Source organism: Dromaius novaehollandiae, chromosome Z (assembly GCF_036370855.1).
Source record: "Dromaius novaehollandiae isolate bDroNov1 chromosome Z, bDroNov1.hap1, whole genome shotgun sequence".
Classification (NCBI taxonomy): domain Eukaryota; kingdom Metazoa; phylum Chordata; class Aves; order Casuariiformes; family Dromaiidae; genus Dromaius; species Dromaius novaehollandiae.
In genome coordinates, this window is record NC_088132.1 from 56,941,051 (window position 1) to 56,961,232 (window position 20,182).

General features: G+C 42.4%; 1 protein-coding gene across 14 annotated transcripts in view; it reads left to right on the top strand.

The window, feature by feature from the left end:
• LOC135324650 (rho guanine nucleotide exchange factor 28-like) overlaps positions 1-18,716 on the top strand; it is a 133,641-nt gene extending 114,925 nt beyond the window's left edge. For 13 of the 14 annotated variants that reach the window (XM_064501321.1, XM_064501323.1, XM_064501322.1 and 10 more), the window contains 2 exons: positions 524-824; positions 17,613-18,716. In XM_064501321.1, the coding sequence (XP_064357391.1) occupies positions 524-824; positions 17,613-17,770 (459 nt within the window). In that variant the 3' untranslated portion in view covers positions 17,771-18,716. The remainder of the gene's footprint in view (positions 1-523; positions 825-17,612) is intronic. The other variant, XM_064501329.1, reaches the window with a different exon arrangement.
• The last annotated feature ends 1,466 nt before the right edge of the window (positions 18,717-20,182 follow it).

A 20,182-nucleotide genomic window follows, 5' to 3' on the forward strand; every position in this document is an offset into this window, starting at 1 on the left:
CATGTGGGGAGTCTTTGCAGGGGTTGCGTTTTCAGCCCCCAAGGAGCCATGTGCAGCTTGCAGACTGCTATTTAGTATCCCTGATTTGACTGGTGCAATCCTGTTACCTATGTTCCCATGTCTATATAAGGCGCAATGTTATCATTGGATTGCAGCGTACGCAGACTTACATATGTGAAATGGTCCCTTCCTGAGCCACTGGGCAAAACATTAACCCCCTAAAAGGAGTAAGCTCAGTACCTCCCAGGTATCAGCCCTTTGTTTTTTGCTATTTGGCAATTTTTACTGTGTCTTCCTGTGTTTTGAGAGGGGCTAAGGCAAAATATACTAGATTATTGCTGTTCTATTCCTGAACATACAACAAATTTAATATATTTCAGTCTTAATGTCTTGGAAATTAAGTGGCAATTTGTTATGAATCCTCCTTCTTTTTGGCAGTTAACTTATGGTATGCTGGTAGAAGGATTCTTCTGGAGCTGGACAAAGGTGAAAAGCTGTTTTCTTGCATTTTTTTCTTCTGCAGATAGTGGGACAGAATTCATCGGACAGCTTACATGGCGAAAATTCATTCTGCTTAAATGAAGCTGTAGTACATATGTCTCTAAGCAGTCTCAGCAGATCAGATTCTTCTCTAGTTTATGAGGATGGTATGTATGGGCTGAACATCTCAAACTCGGACACAGCAAGGACTAGTGAAAATCAGGTGCACCTCAAAATGGACAGTTCTTGTCAGCCAACATTGACCAATGAACTCTGGAAATCTTCTGGTCCTTACCAGCAGGTGTCTTTCTCCTGCAAAAGCAACAAAGATGCATTTAATAATGGTAATTAATACTTTATTATTTAACAGGTAGTATGGGCAGTATGCCACCTCTCAGGATGATTAGTTCTAGGAATGAAGGCAGCTTGGCAGCAGTGGAAGCAGGAAGTTTTGCTGAAACAATTGTATGCCCCTTTTTTGTGCGTGTCAAGGATAGAGGAGCAAATGAGCAAACAGAACAAAAATACAGTAATTTTTTGCAAACAAGATATCCCATCTCTGTCTGCGTAAAGGTATTTGGTATGTCATTGTTTCCAGATCCTTTCCCAGTGGTTTGTGGGGTGGTTTTTCTTTTTTTTTTTTTTTTTAACTGCTTTTGGGTTGTTTTTTTTTTCATTCACTCTTGCATTTTACTGACTGCTATAAAACATATGTGCATTACTTGGTAGTTCCAAGTTAGAATAGCTTTTGATTTACCAGCTTAAATTGATAATCTGTGCTTGAAGACCATCCTCTTTTCTTCATTGCGGATGAACTGAGAGTACCTTTAAAGTGTTGTTGTGGAAAGAAAATGACATCACTTCTAAAGGATAATATTATTTTTAACAGTAAGTAGCTGTTTGTTAAGAATAGCTCTTACTTTTTTTGTTTTTATATTTTCCCCAAATCCCAAAAGTACGTGGATTCTGTGGTAGTTACCCATTGTGGCTACCAAAATGAGCAGAAGAGGGCTTGTATCTGAGCACTGCACAGTGCACTGGAAATTCCGTGAAGAACTTACAAACATGCTAGTACTAAACTCTGAAGTATCTAGCTTTTATTTTTCATGTTGCACAGTGCTAGTTTCAGTCTTACTTGGTATCTTCATTTGTTCATTATGGTCAGAGTTGTAGAACAGCTTGTAAATACACAGCATCTGAAAGCCATAGTGGACTATCGTGCACTTTTGGTGTAATACATTAAATGATCTGGCCAAGTTTTCCTGCATGACTTCCTCTGGGATCCCTGTGACACAAGGAAAGTCAGCACTCCAGGGCCCAAGCTCCCATCTTTTTTGCAGCTGTCAAAGTTGTTGTTCAAACAAAGTCCTTGATTGAGGAACTGGCTCCTTAATACTCTTTGTGATGTATTAAATAGGCATCCACTACAGCCTTACTAGAACATCATCCTCCCCAGTATACAGATTGCCAAAATAGCATTTTATAATCAAAGGTAGGGCAGGTTAGTCTCATCACCACAATCAGGAAACCAAGCTGATTAGTAAAAGAGATTAATATTTCTAAAAATGCCTAAATAATTAGCCTGGTGAAACCTGTTCAGGTTTGACTGAAGCTGCCATTTTAGTGATAGGTTAGCTAAGCTAGTGCAAATTTGAAAAGGAACACATATGTGGGTTTAAACCTCTCAAAAGTGGATTAGCTTGCCCTGGCAAAGGTTCATATGCAAGCTAACCGGGACACACTGTATTGAGCCCACATGAGAGAGTCTGGTTTAATTAAACTGGCTTGCACTGGTTTATTTGCATTGATTCTGAGATAAGCTGGTGGAGCTTCTGAGTGTAAAGATGCCCTTCACCTGCAGTGGGCTGACAACAAGCCAGCACTACGTTCAGCTGCTGTCATGGCCTCTGGGTAGCCACTCTTGTATTGCTCTGGTAGCAGGGCAGCAGTGCAGTCTCAGCAGCTTGGAGAGCAACACTGGCTACAAAACCTGCCCAAGAGGTAGAGTAACAGGCTAGTTGAAATCTCTCTGCTTAGGCTAAGTCGTATCTGTAAAAGCTGTAGTTACTGCCTTGCTTGAGTCACAAGACACCTTTGGCAACACAGGGCAGCAGATACTTGCAGCATCCTGATGGCGCAGATGGTGTTGTGAAGCCCCCAGCACATTGCTAGAGCAGGCAGGGTTGTGAACCTCCCCCGAGACAGATGTGTGATCACATTCCATAATCATATTTGTAACTTGGAGGATGACAAGTATCTTATACTGTGATCATGCAGTGCATGAGTCTGCATGATTCAGGCTTACTGCTGTCATGCACCATGAGCTGCCGTATGGGGAGCAGGGAATGAGAAGAACTCTAAACTTCCCCTGAAAGACAGATGGCATCTGAAGCCCTCCCCAGCAAGTAGCTCCTCACATGGAAATGAAGTAAATCAGTCGTTCTTAAGCAATATGAATCAAGCTGGACAGTATCAATGTTTCATACGAGGAAGCTGATTCCTTTGTGGTGGTGTTTTCTGGCCATGCTTTTTCCCTAGAGAGTTTAGCAGAAGCTAAGAAGATCTCTGACCTTGTGCCTGTATTTCCTGACTCCTCTGCAGAATAAAGACAGTTCTGGTCACTGTGAAGGAAAGCCAGTGGGATGCAATGAAAGAAATACCAGGAAGAGTTTGAAAGCTAGCTGAAACTTTTCATATTCTTTTGCTAACAGAATTTTGTGACATCTTTCTGCGTTTTTCTGTGTGTGAAGTTTCTTATTCCTATTTGTAAAATTATTCCTAAATAATAAGTCAAAATAGAATTACAAAACACATAGTGAGTATGGTTTACTGGAAAAGTACGTATCTTGTACATGGCCATATCTTGCATATAGTAAGTTTTGTGTGCCTGGTACGCGATAGAAATTTCTTGGATTTGATTAATTTTCATTGAATTATTAGGCATCCTGTAAGAAGTCAAGTCTGTTAAAAAAAAAAAAACCTTAAATTATATAACTAGAAATACTACCTGGTCATGTTGCCAAGGAGTTAATCATGCTGCATTCTATTGTATGTTAAGTACAATGCAATTTAACTTCATAAATATACCCAAATGGAAATAGATACATTCCTCCAGTGCATAATTTTCCATTCATATTTTCTAAGGTAAGACATATGTCTCTTCACATAGCTAGCATCATGATTATATATCATTGTTTTATGTGTATGGGAGGGAACTTTAGTAAAGACCTTGGGGCAAGTTCCCACACAGCAGAAACTGGCACAAGTACACTCACTAGAAAAGGTGTGTCAGTCAACAGGAGGAAAATATGATTGAAAGAAAAATGTGTTAATGCTTTACACTAATGGTTATGAAATTATCTGCATGAAAGAAGACAACTACTTTAGCTAATTAGGAATCAGTGGAAATATAGGTTTTGTGTCAGACTAGACTGAGAATTGAATAAATTACTTCTTGCATTTAATTGACATGTCAGGTTAACTAGCCAGAGTGATGCCTAAGGATTTAGCTATGGATTCAACTCTTTGATTTTAGGAATCTGTGCAATTTTAATTCTTTTAAGCTTTGAAGTGAACAGCATTGCAGTGCCTGCTACTGCCTTTCATTTTTGTTATTCAGATGTTGTAGCTACAGAAATAGAGTTGAAAAGTGATAGATCTGGAAAACTTGGTTGTGAGACTTTTTTCCAGACATCTGTAGTGTTAGCATGAAGGATCTTTATGCAAGATATAATGAAAAATGTAGGTTTAAATCCGGACTGGGAGCATATCAAAAATTGTGATCTCCCTAGAGCGCCAAATGCGAAACCAGAGGGAAAAAATAGGGCTCTATTTGACTGACGTGATTTTAGTCTTTCTTAAAGGATGGAAATTTGTAAATATATGCACATTAGCAAAAGAGATGGTTTGATTTTGGCAAAAGAATCCATTCACAGTGGTTTTCATCAGAGAAAATGGTTTCTAGAGATGTAAAATTCTTAATTCCTGATAGAAAAAAACTAAAAGAATCAATATATAGCGTCCAATAACTTCAGATTTTTCATTATCTTTTATAAGACATTCCTTTCCTATTCCTGAAGGCAGATAAATGGTAATTGTTCTGTTGAATCTGTTCTTAAAACTGTAGATCAGATTCATTTGGTTTAGTTTCCTATTGATACTGTTTGAGATGAGGTCTAGAATAACACATTATTTCTCAGCAGCCTTTACACTGGTTATGACCTAATGATATTATACAAAAGTATCTGCATATGTTTGCATCAGGGAAGCTGAGAAAGGTAGTGTATGGGCCTGGCTCTTTTCTCGTTGTATTTGTGTAAGACACGTCTCTTGCAGTCAGAGGAGTTATACAATGTAAAGCTGATGCAAGTGTGATAAAAATCATATGAAATATGCTTTGAACTATGGAGTGTTAAAAGCCATCTGAAAATGTACAAGCTGTTTCCCCATGGTTCCAAGTCAGCAGAGGATTTTGGCAAGTGCTTAAGTCTCAGTAACTTAGGGCCTTATTCAAATAAGCACAGTTATTGCTGCCAGCACTGGAGGTGGTTAATGGGATCCCATATTGAGGGCTTCGTTGAATAAGGTCACTTTCATCGGTTGGAACCTGTTAAATAATGAGTAACAGGTACAAAAAAGGCCATCACAGCTCTGCATATGTGACCGTTGTCACTTAATTTTTTTTTAATATTACTGCCGTATAAACTCCTTTTGAATACATCTGACTCGCTCATCTTCTGAACTGAAACATAGTTATACCCAGTACAGTACACACTTAACATGTCTCCTGTTTGAAACAGCATCCTTTGTAGCCAGCTGCAGACCAACCCCTTGTCACCTGCAGAATAGCATGTACAGATGCTTTTCCACATATTTTGACTTTTCCTAATGTGTTTTCCTAATGTGTTTCACAGCATTTTTTTTAATAGTGCTAATACTGCTATTTTTTACTGTTCACCCTGCACAGTACGCAAATTCTTTCTGTTGTTCTTTTACTTGAGAAAAGGAGAGAAATTGTTTAAAGCTAGAGGATAACATGATAATGAAGGTCCAGATTTGTAAGGGAGGCTCCTGGGCAGATGTGGAATTTTGAGCTGCCTTCAACTTTCTGTCTTTTCTGATTGATCAGATGTCAAATTGAGAGCGCCCATTTAATTCCAAATGGGATAGTTGTCCTTTCTGTGTCTAGTATATTCTTTCTGCTCTTAGTATAGGTGACTGTGTAGGTATGCACAGAGCTCATTCAGTGCTCAGCATAAGTTGTAATAAAAATAAAATGAGATGGAAACATAAAAGACAGTGTAGTTGAATAGCAACAGCACTTGTATCTTAAAGGTTCAAAATCACCTTGACTTAGTAGAACAAATAAGTTCTTATTTAACTCTGCAACGGATAACAGCAAAATTCTCTGCAACTGATAACAGCAAATTTGTCTCCCCTTCATACCACAGAACACCGAGTTTCATGCTCTGCCGTAAGACATCAATGTCTGTGGGACACTTGGTGGAAGTGAATCATAGGGGAAGTATTTTTTCCTCTTGGGAATAACACTGACATTTGTTTAAAGCAGATGGCAGAAGGGATTAAATCACATGGCAGAGTGATACCAAAGTGAAAAATATGTCGTTATATGTCATCTGCAATTAGTATATTTCAAGTAACACTTGCTTTTCAGCTCTGTAGTGTTAGGGGCTTATACTTCTGTTACTCCTTTTCTCATCTCCAAATACTTCTTCTCATTTCTGAACGTAACCATGGTGGATGAAGTGGTATTATATAACTTTTTAATTAAGGCAGTTAATGGTGTTCTGTTTTTATTCTGTATACTAATATAAGTACAGCATCTTCTGTGTAATGCCTGTGTGATTTTATTCTTCCTGATGTCTTCTCATTTAGAGTTCACTCATTAGGAAGGAAGTTTAAAATAGAGTCACGTCTTCATGGGAATGAATGGAGTGTAGAGATTCTTCAGCCCCTTTCTTTTGAGGTGCCACTGGCACTGGAGAAACGGTGCATGTCTCTCTCGGTTTGCTCATGTGTATGGTTCCAGTAACTTCGGTGCAGTGGCTTTTGAAGTCAGTAGGATTACTAGCATCAATGAGATCGCGATGGTTTGGACTATCATCTCTTATACACAGTTATTCTTTACTTAAGTAAGGTTGTTTCAAAAGGTCTGGATTGCAGGGAGCTAGAAGGAGGGAAAAGAGCAAATTTCCAAGCAGAAGACCCTGCACAGGGAATGCTTTGCTGGAGCTTTGCTGCTGCTCCTTCTGGTTTGTAGTCGAGCAGCTGTCGCTCAGGAGTTGTGCCGAGTTGAGACTTTGGCAGCTTATCCACAGGGAGAGAGGTGATCTCTCAGGAAAAGAAGTCACAGAACAATAGAACCTCGCTAATCGCTGTTTGAGGTCAGGAAGATAGGTTGGGAGGTCCCTGTTTGTCTTATGTAATGTGATCGGTGGGTGGAGGCCTGGTTGGGTGACTTGCTTTAGTACATTAAAAATGTTTTGTATACATTTTTGTAATGCACTTAAAGCCTGAAATAGATGCACAAGTATGAATAAATAATGCACCCTAATGGCAGGGAGAAGCTGTTTATGGATGATCAAATTGTGCAAGATACTGAGTATGCAAACACACCCAGTAAAATCATGTAGCTGAATCACCAAGTGTATCTGTCTGGCTTATTTTGAAAAGTACAATCTCATTTTAATTATTTAGTTTTATATTTTACATAATCCGGGAAATGGCCTGTAGCATGTTGTGTAAAAGTAATGAAGTCATAGTAATATGAAACCTCCTCAGCAGCATCTGCTGTTAAATATTTATTGAGAAACTGGGGAAGATTGTCTGTCTGTCTTTTACTGGCATTCATCACCAGAGCACCCGCTTGCCTTCCGCAGTAGCCAAATTGCTAGAGGAGACTTCATGGAGTATCTTGATCTGCCTCCTCAGATGCTATAAAAGACTTTCCTTTGGGTGTAAATTTTTGGTGGGATAGCAGAGGACAAGAGTCTTGGTGCTGTTCTGGATGTTGTTTAGTTTAATCAAGTGAAAAGATTTACAACAGTAACCTGCCTAGGTTCCTCTAGTGTCCCCTGGAAGTTTGGTCTAGAGCTTAAACATAAAATGCTATGAAATAAATGTGATTTGACTGTATTGCTTTAGTGTTTGCCATATAAAAATCCAAAAAACCCATGTGCCTTTAAAAGCCATTGAATATACTCTGCGTTAAAGAACACATGACAGACGCAGTAACTAGTGTATTTGGCAAGGATGAAAAGAGATTTCTCTTTTAATTATTTAATTAATTTTAACTATTTTAATTGAGTTTTGCGAATTGCATGACAGTCGGTGACAGCAAGTGCTGCTGAGAAGCTGTCTCCCATGTGCAGGAACCCACCGCTACAGCAGACAGGCAGCGGGAAGGGGGAGAAGGTTCTGCGTTAAATACAGGCAGTTTTGAACTGAACCTGGAAATAAGTGGAGGACAGTATTTTAAAGTGTAAAGAGGTGGCATCACTTTTTCCTGCTCTGGAGCCATGGGCTGGGACCGTGGCAGAGCTGCAGTGCTCAATCCAGGGGCGGGAAGGCTGTGGAAGGGATCAGGCAAAAACTGAGCTGGGCCTTGTGGAGCCTCTTCAGGGGGATTTGTGATTAAGAAAACTTGTAGTAAAGGCAAGACAGAAGGAGGTGGTGATGAATTCAGGCTTATGGGTGAGATTGGTGTTACCCATAGCAGAGAGAAAGGGGAGCAGAAGGGAGGAAAGCAGATCCTGGTACCTTCCGTTCGCTGCAGAAAAGCATTTGGCTGAAGGGATAAAGACATGTTTGCTTGATAATTGTGCTTTTCTTCTGGCTTTGATGTACAGTCTTCCCTTTAGCTTTTATGCAAAGTGTTTTCACAGCAGTTATTTGTTCACAGATCATTTAGGAAACAACTAAGAAGAGCACCCAGTTCAAAATATTTGATCACACCCTGAAACTTCCTATGCTTACAATGCAAAGCTTGTGGAACGTTCAATTTTTGCTGTTTAATGACTGCAAGAAACAAACATCAGTGTGTGCTTCCTGCCAGCGTGGTTAAAAACACAGGGAGATAAAAAATGGCTGTGTTAATACTCAAACTGCAGTCAAACATTAGTGAATGTTTCTCTCTTTTGAGCTCGGTGGAGAGCAAGCATCGCTGTGACTATCAGATAAGAGGCTTTTCTCAGGTGCTAGCTCTTATAGCAGCACCCGTATTTTTTCCTACATTAATCAGTAAACAGCAACTTCTATTAAAGGGTAAGATTGGCATGTAATTGATTTGAAACAGGTGTTTGCATTATTTTTGCTTCTACAGCAACTCTTTATATTGGCTTAGTATTCCTCTGCGTCTTACTTTGAGTTTTGATCTTGTCAGCATTTATGAGAGAAAAGTGTTGGATCTGGCCTGTTGTTGGGAAACCACCATTTAAAACTGAGGTGCTTAGGAGGTGGCTGAGAGTGTTTTATAAATGACCTCCCCATGCCGCTTTTGTAGAAGTTGTGCCCTCATGTTAGGGTATTTGCCAAAGTGCAGAGCACGTTCTTTTGTCTTGCATCTGAAAGACTGCCCAAAAGCTGGGGACAAAACTGATGGTTTCCCAAGGTCTTCAATTTAATTTTTATTTCAAAGCAAACTTTTGTAGTTGAAAAAAAAGCCATAAAACATGAAGCAAGGTTAATCAGCACAATGTCTGTCTGTGATAACAGAGAGCTCCAAACCATAGTTTTGATGTGTAGATGTCCCGCTTTGTTTCAAAGGGAGCGAATTCATGGGCAGAGATGCTGTTTTCTCAGGGTTAATGCTGACTGCTCTGCCCTTGGTGAGGGAAGGGAAGGAAGCTGCGCTGTAGCACTTTACCTGTGGCGTGCAAACCAGGACGGTGGGCGAGGAACGCATGGGGATGTGTTGGCCGTTAGCAGAAAGCAAAGCTGGTTTCATCAGCTGCCAAATATTTGGAAATGCTGTTGGGGTTGTAACTTGATGGGATTTTTGTTTCTCCAGCAAGCTTTCAAACTGGAGCTTTACCTATGGACTGCAGTTTGCTTTAGCTTCAGCCCCCGGCCAAACGCCACCTGCAGATTACATGGCAGAGCTGGGGGGCAATTGCACCTCGCTTCAGATGTCTGAGTTAGGCACCTGAGTTAAGAGGCTCCAGGCACGTACCGTGCATCCTCAGCGGTGTGGTCAACTGGATAAGATAGATGCCCTTCCCTCTCCGGGAGGGCTGCAGTTTGCGGGGCGCGCTGGCACGGGAGGGCAGCCGCGCCGCGTGGAGCAGGGGCCCGGCACAGGCAGCTGGTAACGCGTGCCGTGGTCCTTTGTAGGAAGGGTGTTCTTAGGGTTTTATGATTACTTTCTCTTGATCATCTGAGTGCAGCTGTGTTTAATGAGCTGGAAGAGAAGTAGGTCAATAAAACATGTGTTTGTTGTTAGCAGAATACCTGTTGGACCATGTGTATGTCTGTAATTGACCATCTGAAGCTTCAAAGCTTAACACAAAGACAACTTAACAGGGAATTCATACCTAAATAAATTAATATTAAGCAGTAGCAGACAGCTGGCAGGCAGTATGCCCTGCCAACGTGAGACTGTGGGTATTTAATGCACAGACAGTTTATGATTTCAAGTCAGGTCTGTTTTTAAGCCTCTCTTATTGATATGCATTAAAAACAGCTTGCCAAAAATATTTTAGAAGCTGTGTGCTTTAAGTCTAACACAACTGATAACAAAGCCATGTACGTAGGTTAAATTTTTAAATTATTTTAACCTAGGGGCATGTTATGAACTTGATGTTAAAGCACTGTCACTGACAGTGTCTGAGCTTGAGATGTTTTTGAAATGTTGTCTTTGATATCGCCAGTGTTAGAAATAGTGTGTGGTTTTGCTTGGCTTTAATAAAAGAAGAAAGGACTACATCATCACATGACTCCAAAACCTGAGGCTTTGAGACAAGTATCAAAAAAATGAGTTGGAGCTACTATGAAGCTTTATGAAAAGGCAGCTTCAGCGAACTAAGTGTACTGTATATTTCACACTATCCAAGAACTTGGTCTGAATTCTCTGACCAAAGCTCTCTAAGGAATTATGAGGTGAAACCAGAAAACAGCATCACCTTGTTTTATCTAAGCCAACAGCTAAACAAAGAACAGAAACATACAGAATAACGGCATTTCCAGTAATTTTACCGTGATCAAAACTCCAAAGTACAGACATGAAGAAGAGTTATGTTGCAGACCTTTATTATCATAGACTTTGAATTTTCTGCTCTCTGTCTTGTAACAAAAATGTGCGCCAAAATGTGATGAGGCTAATTAACCTAGGATCTATTCTGATCTAGTTGCTTATCTGCTTTTTGTGAAAAGACCTCTTATTCATGAAGCTACTTGTTTGCCTAAGAAGAGCAGCTGCTCTTTCTTCTGTTGGACTGGTTAAAAGTAAATAGCAGCATTAAAATTCTCAGATTGATTTCCTGTCTTTTCAGTCAGTTGAGAATGGATTGGGCTCTTTCCTTGGTAGCTTCAGGGTCAAAATATTTCCCTTGTGTTTTTGAAACCCAGGAGCAAACTCAGTTCAGTTTCTGTTGTAAAATCGGACCTTCTGAGGTGCTAAGGCCAGCTTCTCAAGGGTATTTGAGATCTCCCAGAGATTTGTCCTCAGATCCTCAAATCTTAGAGATGGCATTTCTATACAAAATGGGCCTAATCCTTTCTTCAGTGCTTTGGCAGCAGAAATGGCCTGGTTATTCCATCAGTGGAGGCAGTGGCTGTGCTGCCCCGGCAGGTTTTGTATTGCCCCGTGTTGTTCCGTCTCCCCCTCCTTCCCTCCAACTAGCAGATCCATAAACAACTGAACCTGCAATATGGAAAATCCATTGGAAATTGGGGAAGTTCTTAGTAGGCACTAAAAAAGCAATCAAAACCTATTATAGAGCCTTTTTCTGCAGGGAAAGGGAGAGAGGCCAAGATGGCTGGAGCTCCCCAGGGGACTGACTATTGCTAATGATTCTGGGTAGAAACCATGAGGAGCATCATTAAAGACAAGGAGCTGTGGCAGGATTGCTGGTGGGGACTTTTCAGTGGAGCTTACAGACGTTAGGCTGCCATTTGCTATTGAATTGCAATGGCAAATGAGGGCTTGTTTCCGCTGAATTCCTCTGAATGTCCCAGACCCAGTGCTATTACACTTAGAACTGTTTTTTAGGTGTCTGCTTGTGCTTTGCATTATGCATGAGTGCCACTGGGGGGATTAAATACAGCAACTCTGCCATTTCAAATAGCTTTGGGCTGAAGTTGATGTGTCAGCTGTCAGTCCAGATGAACTTGGTATAAAAACTGGCAAACTTAACTCCATGTATTTTTTTTCAAAGGGAATAATGGTTTTAAGAATCTTTAACATATTTGATGCCAGAAGTGGCATAAATCTCTCTTCATTTAGTGAAATTTTATTTTGTAAAGAGGACTAAAGCATGACATAGAGCTGTGAAAGCCACAGCAGCCTCATTCAGTGTATACAGTGTTTCTGTAAAGTCCATGTGGTGAGTTCCCTTTCTTCCCGAAATAGCTGGGAAGAAAAAGCCCCTGGTACCCAAGCTGGCCTGACCTCACAGCTGACCCAGCTCGGAGCAGGAGCTTGGACTAGAGACCTGCTGAAATCCCTTCCAACCTGCCTGCAATACTGTCAAATTAGGGTCAGAGCTGCAGGGGAAGAACTGAGGGCTTTATATCAAAAACACAGATGCTTGAGAGAGTTTTATTGCCTGGAGTATTTTCTATCCTTGCTGTAATCATCACTGTGGGTACTCCAGGCTTACCTGAAGAGCTCAGGTTTGCTGAGGGGTGTGTGTGTGTGTGTGTGTGTGTGTGTGTGTGTGTGTGTAGGAGAAAATCTGTGGCATTTATTTGATGTGGAAATGCTTACATCCTCTGACAACAAACAGAAGGAGGGAATCAGTGTGACTAATTAGTTGTTTACTCGGCTTTTTGTGCCCCCCTTTCCCCCCTCCAGGAGCAAGGGCTGTGTTTGTTTTGGGTAGGTATTGATCTCAGATTTGTGCAAATTCCATTGCTTTGTCTTCTGTCAAGGTTAAACTATGCCACAAATCCTGTCTCTTAGTGCTACAGGAAGGGGAGGGTAAGGTAGTTAGGATGCATAACGCTACTTTTTTCATTTACCTGTACTGCGTTAGCATGTTTTTAGCCAATAGCTGATAGTTCTCTGAATCTGGAACAAGACCCCACTTTGAGCACTGAGGTCCCCTTAGAAACTCTCACGAAAGCTGGCTCCACATGCTTCAGGTGTACAGTTTGCCTTTTATTGTTACTTATTTGTTGCTTAGAAATGCCATTTGTGGGATTAAGATGTTTCTGTGCAGTTGCTTGATATCTATCCTCATTACGCTAGAGCTATGCTTAAGGAAAACAGGGCAAGATTTGGATTCATTTTTAATGTTGGATTTGGCAATATGTGTCTGTGTGCGTGAGACAATTCATGATTTTTTTCCAGAATTCTGTTGAAACAGCCTCTAACTCCTTCTGAGATAATTGAGGGGAAAAAAATCCCAAACATCACAGATTTTTTTATAGCATATATGAAATGGTCTGAGCTGAGGAGAAAAGAAGGAAAAGCTGGAATTAAGTGGTATTATTTGCTATGGTGTGGCACTGCTGGGCTGAACTGGCTATATGGCCCCAAAATGTTGAAGTGCTGTCACAAGTCACCTCATTCCTGGTCTCCAACCTCAAGCACATCCCTCTGATGTGGAGTTTGACCAGCCCAACACTGAAGGAGAAGACTCGTCTGCTGTTCACTTTTGGCTAGTGTGTACTTGGTGCAGCTAGGAATCTGGCTCTTTAAGAAAGTTACCTGGGTTGTTATGGGAGAATTAAATTTTGCATAGTTGAGAAGCAGTTTCAATGTGTGCATAAGCTCCACGCTTCCCCAGGGTTCGTCTTTATCAAGGGAAGCCTTCAGATTCCTCTTCAGGGCACCTGCCTAATTGCACGCCACTGCTAGCCTTAAATTCGTGTCCCAGACCCATGCAAGTTTGCCTCGGCCAGGGCTGGTGGCGTGGAGGAAAGACTCTCCTATTTGTCACGAGGCCTTCGAACAGCCAGGTGGCTGCGTGCAGCATTGCGGTGATGCCCGGGAGCCTCGCTGGCATCGCCAGGGCCCGGCTGTGGGGCGATGCCGACCACCTCGGCTGCTGCCGGCGTCGAGGAGAGCTGAGGGCCTGCGGAGGCTCGCAGAAGGCTGTCTGAAAAGGCTCTGGGCTATACCTTAGCTTCCTTAAACCTTCAGTCATCTGGCAGTATTTTCTGCACTTGTATAAATGTGAAGAAAAAATTGTAATACTCAGCTGTAAGTGTGAGAGAGGCACGGTGCGGCCAGGTGCGGTCACCTTTGCTCGTCCTTGCTGCGTACGAGCACCGGTGGGGAGCGAGGCGGTGGGGCCGCGGGAGCCCCGGGCCGGCGAGGGTCGAAGGCGGGCGCAGTGCAGCGCTCCGGGCTCTGCGGGCTGGCGATGATGTGGCTGCTGGGCTGCTGGGCGCGCTGTTGAGCTGAGCACGCCAGGCCGCGGCAGCACCCGGCAGCTCCCAAATTAGCAGAGGAAAGGAAGAAGCAAATGGCAAATTTAAAGACTAGGAAAGGGAAGATTACAAAACTCATTTGGTGGCTGGTGTTGGCAGGTGAGTTAAGATCATAACAAAGAGGCTCATAAAAGGCAGATGGTATGGATTACATGCCAGATAAATAAGGACCAAGTTCTTAGTCATAATATTGCAGAAATCAGGGCTGCAAAGGAGCTCAGGAGGTTGCCTGTGTATGCCCTGTGCTGCCCTTGGGCACCACCAGTTTCTGATGAGTATTAGGTGCTTCCAGGCAGTCTCCTTCGGTAGAAGCCCCATCAGCCAGCCGTCCTCTGCCCCGCTCGTTGCATGGACTCCTAAGTAATGCTTTTTTTGGTGGGGGGCGTTTGAGCATACTTAGTTGTTGGAGTTGTTTAGTAGGCAGCAGCTGATACTTTCCAGCCTGATTCTGAAGGTTTCCTCCCTATTTTGGAAGAGCATTTAGTGAGGAGGGTTTCTCTCAGCATCACCATGGCTGTTCAGCGCCAAGGGCAGCGTGTGCCCCCGTGCTGCGGGCGCAGCAGCAACGCGCCGGTGAGCTTGGGGAAGTCGTCTTGGCAGCTGCCCCTGCTCTGCATAACAAGAGGCCGCGCAGCGTATCAGAAACCGTACAGCAGGTCCCCTCTCCTCCCCTCTACCTTCACCTGAGGCGCTTATTACCAGTTCCGGGCAGTTTTCCATCCCTCCCGGAGCAGCTGCTCCCATCGTGGCATCTCGCTGCCTACTGCAATACCAGCTGGTCTCTGGCATGGCACGAAGCACGAGACAGCAGGTCCCCCTGCCCACCTCCAGGCAGCCTGCGGCGGCCTGGGGACACATTGTGCTTTCGTTAGGCAGAGCCTGTCTTCTGGGCCGCCCAAACATGGCCAAAACCAGCACGTGCCCTCGTCTGTCAGATGCAGCAGAAACGTTTCCAGTCCCAGAAACCACTTGTCACTCCGGTAATAACAGGCTCTCACCTCCTCGGTACTCTCCTACTGTTCAGGTTCTCTTAATGCAACAGCTGAAAAGATAGAAAAGCAGCTAAACTAGGTACAAATCATTTATTTCAATAGCGACAGAATCTGATTTTTCCCCCCAGCTTCCATTGCTTAGTTCTGCTTCTCAGAATTGTAACAGTTGATGAGAAATGGTTTGGAAACAGCTACTCTTCTAATTGGAGGAGCAATTAGTGTTTAGTTTTGATGGTAGAAAATAACTGCATGTAAGATGTTTCTTTTCTAGGTTTTTTTCAAATTTGTAATTAGGCTTCTCCAATTATGTACTTCATAAACTTTGGAAACAGATCTTTCAAATAAGTGCTTGCTGCCTGGTATTCTTATGCACTTAACTTTGTTAAGGTGAATAGATTCGTAGGGCTTAAAAGGAGTATTAATGTGGGTAAAATTACCCTGAAATGTAAGTGTTCAAAGGATGAGGACCTTCCACTGGTAGTGCTCTTTTCAATAAATAAATAAAATCAAAGTATACATTTTCCATAAAGAAGAGCAGACATAGGATATTTCTGGTTTCTTGAATCTGTGTCTGCAAATTGTAATCTTTTTTCTAATATGGCTATCAAAAAGAAAGAAATGCAAATGTCAACTTTAGCAAAGAAGAACTCTTCAAGTAAGTTCAGGAGTCAAATCCTGCAAATCCAGAGTAACTCACCTGCAGTCAGGACTTACTCTGGATTTTCACTGAGAGCAAAACATGATCCTTTCAATCCAGTGTAAAACAAAAGAAAGGGAATTTGAGATTATTTTTCTTACATCCTGTGTCACTCCGTTATGACCAAGCACTGCTTGTGTACATCTACCTTGCCCCTGGCACAGAGCCTGCAATCTCAGTGGCAGTCACAGCATATATTCAGTTTATACTGGAAACCAAATCCCCGGAGCCTGTTTGCTCCCCTCAGCTGTGCGAATATCAAAGAGGAGAGTGCGCTGAAGGCAGAGGCCGTGATACGATGTGTTTCCACATGCCCGTCGCGTAATCATCTCCCGCTGCTCCGCACGCCCGGTGGCAGGGAGGCAGCCGGAGCAGAGGCCGAGGCTTTGGAGGGTGCCAGCAAACTTGTTTATCCTTAAACTCTCGCCTCCGTGAACAAGACTGGGGAAAGCTGCATGTGTCTGGGGAATGCTAAATGTGGGTAGGTGTCATTTTAAATTGCTACCGTTCAGAGTGGCACTGCATGTACAAACAAGCATTTCCTGTATACTAGATTTTGCTCACACATTTGTGAGAAGGGTTAGGGAGCAGGGCAGGCACAAAATGCCTTTTCACCTCTGCACGAATGACAAAGGGCCCCAGGAGCCCCGCGCTGGGGTTGGTGGCTTCTGGCATTACCTGTGCTGACTGTGGGAACGGTGCCAAGCTCTGCTTCTTCCTGCTTGGTCATTTTTGTAGAGTAAAGAGTGAAAAGTTAACCCTCCTGAAATAATAGCAGAAGTAGATCGAGCTGGGATTACAGTCCAAAGGAAGGAGCAAGCATTGCAGCCCTGTCCATTGCAGGCAGTCGGTCTTCTTCCCTGAGGGTCACGATATGTGCTTCCTTCTTACGCAGCTTGCTATTCTGGTAAATGTTGCTTTGCAGAAATAAAGATGCAGAAATGCCAACTACAGTATAGTTCCTGAGGGCCTGAAGTGGTACACAAAGCTGAGTAAGAAAAACCCCCAAACATGGTTGTTGTTTTTGAGTAACCTGCAGATGATAGCAAAAGCCTTCAAAGCTCTACCCTGAAAAAGAAGTATGTGATTCTGTTTTCCCCATCTAAAGGAGAAAATTTGAAAGATAACAAATGGAGATCCTTGTGAAATAATTTATTAGTGTTTGGGAGCAGGTATTATCTTTACTTCACACCTAAAGGATTGAAACAAGAAATAGAGTAGGTGGCTTGCCTGAACTGACACAGAAAGTCTTGGCAGAGAAAGTTGAATGATTATACAGCTATTACAGACTGCAAGTGCAAGTCAGGTAGACTTAGCTGAGATTTACTCCCTTTAGTCTTTTTCATCCAGAAAAAAAAAGGCTTGCAAATAAACTTTATGTACCGCTGGACGCTCTATTAATTTTACAAATGAGTTATCTTACTAATAAAGGATAATTATGTACTGTATGTTGCCTTCCAGCCCAACTCTTAGAGCATTTATGCCTTTCCATTAGTGTGTGTCTGGTTAGTAAAGTATGAGTATAAAACTCTTTTATAGATCATTCTGAACGTTCTTTTAGTACTATTGCAAATATAATGACACTGATCCAAACTGTTGGATAACAGTGGGAAGACTTGAACAGATTTTTGGAAATCTGGATAAGATGCCTTTCTCTAGGCTTTAGTATAATTCTTTATACATAAGTGTTTTCCTTTCTAGATAGATGCCGTAAGCTAGGAAGTAATGGTTTAACACGCTGCTAATCAAAAAGTCATTATTTGCTCTTTGTGAGTGCAGGGGCATTGAAGAAAATAGATTGTTACATGGCTTTCTCTTGTGTGTTACAGATCTAAATGCGTCACAGGCCCAGGGTCCCCAAACAGGCAGTCCAAACCATGGATCCATCCAGCCCCTGCGAGCAGATGCGCTGTTGAACCACCAGCCAGAGAGCCAGCAGGATGCAGAAAGTGGAGACAGAGTAGAGGAAAATATTGTTTACCTCTGATGGTTTATTTTCTAATCTCAGTATCACCTTGGCATATAATTGTGTTTGCTTTTCTAAATGTATGTAGTTGCTCTCTGTATGACCAAATGGCTTTAAGGATACTATTTAATATTCAGTGCAAAATTTGCCCCACGATAAATATAACAATTAAGTTATTTTGAAGCCTTTTTTTTTATAATCTTTAATTTATGGCGTGATTTCAAATGCTTCACAAGAAGCAATGGGAAGCAGGGGAAACATAATGTTTTGGAATCATAAAGATGCCACCAAGAGCTGTGAATGCTGGTGTTGCTTTTCTCTTGAGTCCTCTTTTTCAAAGGGCAAACTCAGAGGTATGCTATCTGAGATTTCAGAGTATGGATCAGTAACCTTCTAACAATTGTGATATTACGCAAAAAGACAGCAAGATAAGAATGATGGCTATAATCTTTGTTAAAATGCTCTATCTACCCTTAACCAGAGGGCTATATCAGGTTGTTTTCCTTGTCACTTGGCTCAGAAACTGCTCAGAGGAGGATGCTTTTTATGCTGTCAGCATTAATTGCTAGCAGGTGTTTGTTCATGTCCCAAAGCTTATCATCAGTTTGATGGTATTACCAGTTTCTGTGCAGAGATGCTGTAAGTCAGTTTGTTATTGTATTATAACTGCACCTTATTTCAGTAAGTGCCCGTACTTATATTTGCATTAAAATTTACCAGATGAAACCTTCTCACTGGTCAAAGGAAAAGAGGGGGGGAAAAATTGTATTCTTTTAGTTTAACTGAACTCCTTTGAAAGTCTGCTGCTTTTCCATGTAGGAGCTAGCTACCTTTTTGCTTTCAGGTTCACAAGATCATCAGTGTGGTAGGCAGTAAGAAACCAGGACCTGTTTTGTGCCTTTTGTTTTTCAGAAATCTTTGTATACTTTTGTTGAATTGAATAAATATTCTGTGCCTCTCCCTGCAACTGTGATGCAATGTCAGGTCCTCCAAAGAGGCTTGAAAACAGGAGGAAAAAGTTTCCTTCCCCACTTGGCAAACCCAAGGCCATGCCGCTCCAGCAGGCGCGGGCAGCCCTCAGCTGGCCATGCCCTCCGGACTGCCCGGGGGCGGCTTGGTGGGGCCCATTAGAGCAGGAGTAGTGCAGCGGGAACGCAGGTGCACAGCTCCCGGATCGGAGCTGCCTCGCGTTCACCCACCTCGCGGGGCAGGGGAGCGCAGCATTGCTCGTGCACCCTTGCCTGGATAAGCCTCAAGTGTCATACGGTTTCTGCTTTACGCTGAGCCATGCATTGTGCAAAACCTCTTGCAAGGAGCAGAGGTTTAGATGGTAGATGTTTGTCAGCACGGATTTCCTCTTGTGGAGCATTCTCCTGCAGGGATTGGCGTGGTATTGGGAATATTCAAAACTCATCCTTTCTGAGTTGCTTGTTACTGGGCTGCCAGGCTTACGGGTTGGCTGCTGTCTTGGACTAGCAACTGTGCCACTGACTTTCTTGACAAATAGGTCCTGATTCCTGCTGATATTAATTCGTTTGCCAGTGGCACCAGGGAAAGATGAAGCCTACAAATGTATTTTCAAGTTTCTATTTTCAACCTTCAGGATTGTTGCTCACCTGACAGCACTACTTTGATGCTACTTATGCTCCATAAAGGCTTTTTAGAATGTAAGAAAGTCTTTTTTTACTTTCTTTAAATTTCGCAGTTAGACAAAAGTTAAAGTGGGAATCCAAAATCCAACCTCTTGTTGAGGGTCCTAAAGTAAGAACAGTCCATAACCTCTCTATTTGACTGGCCAGCAATGTAATTAAGGTTGCCATCCGGACAGCTTTTTGGCAAGTTTCTGAATAGCAGGACCAGCTCCTGCAATGCAACTCATCTCATGCTATGTGCGTTACCCACTGACCAGTGGGAAACTGGGAAAAAAATGGGCAGTTTTCTTTGCACTTGCTCACTCTGCATTTTATTATGCCTTCACTGAAACATCTGGTACTGGTTACTGTCAAATACAAACTGCTGGATGGATGGCTGCTGTCCCAACCCGAGATGGGAATTGTTATGTAAGTACCTCGCAACTGGGAGAGGAAGCGAGGATGCTGCTTCTCTCATCAGTTTTAATTAAGGGGCTGGGAGTCGAAAGCGGCTGGTCCGTACTTCAGCTGTCGTGAAAATTCCTCAAGTCCTCTACCATCAAGCAGCATCTTACTTTGCTCACCTGTGTTTACAGCAAGACTTAAGGCACCAGAGGAAGGCAAAGGCAGGAAACAGGTGGCCTCTAGATTTAGGTATTTTAATTGTAGAAAATGTTTAAACTATGGGCCAGGGTGGTTTCAGCAGGTGCTCTTTATAGCAAGATGTATTATGAACCCCTGAACTCTGTCCATTATTTAGGCATTTGTTAATACTTAGCAGAATTTGAGTGTAGCCCCGGTG